The sequence below is a fragment of the Brassica oleracea genome, chromosome C1 (genome assembly GCF_000695525.1).
Source record: "Brassica oleracea var. oleracea cultivar TO1000 chromosome C1, BOL, whole genome shotgun sequence".
Classification (NCBI taxonomy): domain Eukaryota; kingdom Viridiplantae; phylum Streptophyta; class Magnoliopsida; order Brassicales; family Brassicaceae; genus Brassica; species Brassica oleracea.
In genome coordinates, this window is record NC_027748.1 from 42,024,824 (window position 1) to 42,029,935 (window position 5,112).

General features: G+C 37.9%; 2 protein-coding genes across 2 annotated transcripts; both read left to right on the top strand.

Moving 5' to 3' along the window:
- The first annotated feature begins 1,239 nt into the window (after positions 1 to 1,239).
- Positions 1,240 to 2,624, top strand: LOC106340772. Its single transcript, XM_013779619.1, has 2 exons — positions 1,240 to 1,659; positions 2,136 to 2,624. The coding sequence occupies exons 1-2, from the start codon at positions 1,240 to 1,242 to the stop codon at positions 2,622 to 2,624; spliced, it is 909 nt and encodes a 302-aa protein (XP_013635073.1).
- A 314-nt stretch (positions 2,625 to 2,938) lies between these two features.
- On the top strand, positions 2,939 to 4,842 carry LOC106340783. Its single transcript, XM_013779629.1, has 8 exons — positions 2,939 to 2,991; positions 3,109 to 3,190; positions 3,270 to 3,319; positions 3,397 to 3,510; positions 3,594 to 3,663; positions 3,742 to 3,890; positions 4,022 to 4,085; positions 4,166 to 4,842. The coding sequence occupies exons 2-8, from the start codon at positions 3,109 to 3,111 to the stop codon at positions 4,840 to 4,842; spliced, it is 1,206 nt and encodes a 401-aa protein (XP_013635083.1). The 5' UTR covers positions 2,939 to 2,991.
- Positions 4,843 to 5,112: the final 270 nt, after the last annotated feature.

Consider the following 5,112-nt stretch of genomic DNA (forward strand, 5'->3'; position numbering starts at 1 on the left):
GTCGGTATATTCCGACGCCCAAAGTTCGTCGGAATACACCGAGGAATCCACTACGTCGGAATTGTCCGAGGAACGTTCTCCGTCAGTACATAGTTTTTCCGATGAACTCTGGTCTCGTGTGTCCGCATCGTAATATCGTCGGAAGTTCGTCAGAATGACGTTTCTCGGTATTCGTCAGAAAGTCGTCGGAAGTTCTGACGAAATTCCGACGAATTTTTTTTTTCCGACAAAACGATACCAACGGACAGGTTCGTCGGAATCGGTCTATTCCGACGAATTTCCGACGATTTTGGCCATCAGAATCCCCCTGTTTTCTTGTAGTGAAGATAGAAATTAAATGATTAAAAAGTTGATAGTATATAATAGTTGCAGAACAGAACATCAGGGAACATCTTCTTGCATGAACCTGCCTCAACATGGAGTAGTGGATCTTAGACATTCGTAACCGCGTATGGTATTGTGCAATGAGCATCATAAAGGTAAACAAGTTTTTAAAGTTAAATTTTAAAAACTTTCAGGAAAGTGGCATTTCTGCAAACCAATCTGATCTACTATGTTATGTTTACCAACTTTTCATATTAATATTTATTACTTAATATGAAAATAGCAATATATTTTATTACCTAACCGATTATGTTTTAGATTTTTTTTTTTTTGGAGGGGGGTGGGTCAAAATTATACTTTAGTTTTTAATCATAAAAATGTACTTCAAAGGTATCCAAACTTTTAAAAATTTGCATATTATTAAATCACACCAAATCCAAAGATTACTTCTGTGAAATTGCATCACATATACACAATTTTTTCCATAATTAACTCAATAACCTAAATCTCACACCGTAGTATCTTTGTTTATAGACACACAATTTTTCACATGTATTTACTTAATTTCCAACTTCTTTGTGGTTTTTTAGCTAATTGATTCAATACAATCTGTATCTTAATTATTAGTTAACTTGTTTGTCTTTATGTGAATTTTATGGTAAAATAACAAAAGGGTAGAAGACTAGAATAGAATGTATTAGTCAAAGAAGCCTATGCGTGACTCTATAATTTATATATGCATCACAGTAAATGACGAAAGAAGCCGAAGCGGGATTCTATAATTTATATATGCATCACAGTAAATGACGTAAATGATCTGGTTTCATATTTAGTTTCCTGAGTCTAGGGTCATTTCCTTTGCGGAAGAAGAAACTTATCACCTGAGTAGTGTGAGCAATGAGCAGCATTGTAACGATGTCAAAGGGTTGTGAGGTTGAAGTGTGTTCTGAAGAGGAAGGGTTCAAAGGCGTTTGGTTCCGAGCGGTCTTAGAGGAGAACCCTACCAAGAGTGGACTGACCAAGCTTCGTGTCCGCTACACGGATTTTATAACCAACGATGAATCCTCTCCCTTAACCAATAGCGTCGAGCAGAGATTCATCCGGTCGATACCACCTGAGGATCTCCAAAACAGCGTTGTTTTGAAGGAAGGGACGGTGGTCGATGCGAAATACAAAAATGGGTGGTGGAAAGGTTTTATTGTAAAGAAGATATCAGAGGGTGAGAAGTTTTTGGTTTACTTCAATTCACCTCCGGACCTATACGAGTTCGAAAGAAACCAGTTGCGTGCTCATCTTGACTATATGAACTGGAAATGGGTTGTACCAAAAACCGAGGTACATATATAATTAATAAATAAATAAATCAGGGGTAAATCTAGATTTAGATTTCACTGGGTGCAATAATAATGAATTTCCATCTTTATGATGATTTCTTCTCATTTTACCTTAAAAATAATCAAAAAATGAAAAATTAGTCCATAGCATACTACTTGCCTTCCCCCCTATATATTTTCAAGGCTATATCTTAGATTTGTTAGACCATAAATATTTTTTTTAATCTTAATTTAGGAAAAAAAAAAACTAATTTACCTATGTATAATTGTTCTTTAAATTATAAGGGTCAATGTGAATATTTCATCCGGATGCATGTTGTTTTGTTCGAAATTTCTTAAAAAATTTGTTGCAAGAGCTACGTACCTTTTGCTTTATTTGTTTTTGTTGCATCTGTAGTTTAAAATGGTTAAAAGTATTAGCATCGGTTGTGAATTTTAAGAAATAAGCCTTTTTAACATCTCTTGTTGGCCATGCAGGAACTGAAGAAGTCCATGTCTTTCCCCGGAGCAATGGTGGAAGTCACCGGTGCCTACTTGAAAACTGGGTGGTTCCCAGCGTTGATGGTTACAGAGGTTAAAGATGACATTGAGAATAAATTCCTTGTCAAGGACTTGAGTCAGAAGTTAAGCCTCATCAATGGTGATGAGAGAACACCACCACCGATTATTAATGCACACTGCGTTAGACCCGCACCGCCAAATTCTTCGGTTGAAGAATATCGGTCATGTGAATGGGTAGAGGCGTTATGTGGTCATGGATGGTTCCCAGGGTTGGTGAAGGGAGCTCTCTCTGAGAACCGTTACTTGGTTCGTATGGACATTACAAAGGAGGATCGTGAATTTAAGGTCTCGGAGCTTCGACCCTTGATGGTGTGGGAACATGGGGATTGGCGTGAGAGACCAAAGATATTGACTTGTTCTGGTGCTAGGCCACTCGCTAAAGCTAATATTGTGGCTGTGAGTTAAAACAATCTCGTGTGTTTTCATTTATGTCTTTGATGTTGGTTTACTAACTTTGTTACCTGAAAATAGGCCGCTGGAGAATCGATGGCTCATGCTATTATGAATGACAATAATCCTCAGGGCACAACCCCACCAGTGACACCAATTGGTAAGTATGATCTTCTTTAGCTAGCTTGCTTACTTTAGTTTATGCATCATGAACTGTTATATATATTGGCAATGTTTTCCAGCAGAAGAATCTGTTTCACTTGTAACCCCATCCCCAATCATAACTATACAAACTAGAACTGAAGGAGAAAAATCCTCTGAAAAGACTCTTAATAAAACTAGGCTTCTGATTGGCTTGACAAATGATTCCACTCAACAGAAGGTAAAGTTTTGTTTTCTTTTGTTAGAAAATGGCTTTCACTAGATTTGGTGCTTATTATCTTAGCCTCGTTTATCTTTATCTATCTTTGATATGATGGTTTTTAAACTCTTCATGTAGATGCCTGCGGAGAAGAATAGCGAAGCTACTAGTAGCAGAAGTCAAAGAGAACAAGAACAACCCTCGGACCTGAATGAAACAGGTATGTTTTGTCTCTTGCTAAATCTGCTGTCTGAAAAGATGGTGATGTTGATGATCAGCCTCTCTTTACTTGGATATAGGAAATGTATCTGCTACTTTGGAAGGTGGAGTTAGACAAAGCGGACCAAAGGTATATATTTCACTAATGTCTTTTGAGTTTTTGTTTATTGGTATGAACTGAAGTAGTTATGTTCTTTCCATCTTTAGGAAAAACCTGTAAACCATTTTGGTGCTAATAAGCCAATGGCTCCTGGAAAGGCCACACAGCAGATGGAAAAATTCATGAATCCACATGACATTCGCAAGACACTCACTGAAGCTGTGAGTTAGTCTCTCTCTTGCTGCGTGTTGGCGCTTACTTTCATGTCTGCCATGTTGTTTTACAAACTCTGTTACCTGATTAGGGCTACGGAGTATTGAAAATGAAGAGGAGGGATCCTCGGGTCATCATAACCTCGCCAGTAACATCAATAGGTAAGTATGATATTCTCTAACTCTTTGTGTTTAGTTCCTTCATCATAAACATTGACCTATATTGTCAATGTCTTGTAGCAAAAAGATCTGCAACCCGGTCTCCGGTCATAAGTGCAACACCATTGAAACGTACAGACGCCACAACTGTAGGAAAAATAACCCCAAGGAAGACACCTGACCCAAAGATGAATCTGAATGGTTTTGGAGAGGACTCAACTCCACATAAGGTAAGTTAGTTCATTTTTTTAAAGATAATCAGCCTCACTTTCTTTGTTGTTTGTTAGATCATATGCTTGTTATATTAGCATTCATGATTGTTATTTTATCTTTGGATGATGGCTTTACACTCTTTAAGCAGGTGCCAAATGAAGAGAACAGCGAAGCTAGGAGTAGAAAAAGGAAAAGTCAACAACCCTCAAGTGGTATGTCTTAATCAGCATTATAGTTTTGGCATCTTTGTGTCTTGCCAAATCTTAGTAACATCATTTATTATAATTTGTAGCTGGGACTAGCAGTGTTTCAAATGCTATGATCAATGGTGCAAGTAAAAGTATTTGCAACAATGCTGAAGTTGTTGTACAGCCTCTCTCTGCTTGGATAATGGGTTTACCTTTTGCAAAGGCGTTACCATTTTGGAAGACGTATGAATCAGCCGGTTTCGAATCTTTTCCGCAACGACCTCACTTCAGCCCATTGCTTAAAGATAAAGAAGATCTCCGTGAGTTGTTGGCCGTTGGTATGATAGTCACCTTTTATGGGTTACTAGACGAAGTAAAGGGTCTGAAGCTGGATGATCCTATGAGCAAGCTCAAGGATCTCAGGGTGAAATTTGCCAAACTAAAAGTTCATGGTTTCAACATTAAATCTCCTCAAGGTCGAATCAACAAATTGTTGTTTCTTAAAGAGGTGCGAGCTAAGAAAGCCGAGAAACAACAACGTTTTGAGAACTACATGGAAAAGGAAGAAAGTGAAAGTCGCAAGTTACAATCTAAGAGGGCTGGGATGAAACGCAAGATCTGTGAGCTGCAGACACAAGATAAAGTTGCGAAAGTGAGGATGGAAGCCGCTGAGGAAAAGATAGCAGATATGAAGTCACATGCAGAAAAGATTGGTCAAGAAATTGAAGAAATGGAGGTTGAGTTTCAAAAAGTTGTATCGGCTCTATGCTTTGGTAAATGAAACTAAGAGTTGTCTGTAATTGTTGGATATTATGTTCGTGTGTTTAAGGTTAACTACCCATGTAGATATTCATGATACCGTAGCAGTGTCGATGATGCTGATTTATTTAACTTTATAAGTCACTGGTCTTGGTCTCAGTGACCATTTGAGCTTTAACATGTCTTGGTCTCAGTGATATTCTCAAACTCCTTACCAAGAATCTTTTTTACGATGTAATATTCAAGAAAATTCAGTGTGGTACATTTCGTGGTACCTCCTTTATGCGGGAAG

Coding starts and splice junctions, on each gene's coding strand:
- LOC106340772 (XM_013779619.1), top strand. CDS start 1,240: ATGTCAAAGGGTTGTGAGGTTGAAGTGTGTTCTGAAGAGGAAGGGTTC. Junction 1,660..2,135: donor GGGTTGTACCAAAAACCGAG/GTACATATATAA, acceptor TTGGCCATGCAG/GAACTGAAGAAGTCCATGTC.
- LOC106340783 (XM_013779629.1), top strand. CDS start 3,109: ATGCCTGCGGAGAAGAATAGCGAAGCTACTAGTAGCAGAAGTCAAAGA. Junction 3,320..3,396: donor TTAGACAAAGCGGACCAAAG/GTATATATTTCA, acceptor TTCCATCTTTAG/GAAAAACCTGTAAACCATTT. Junction 3,891..4,021: donor AGGACTCAACTCCACATAAG/GTAAGTTAGTTC, acceptor CTCTTTAAGCAG/GTGCCAAATGAAGAGAACAG.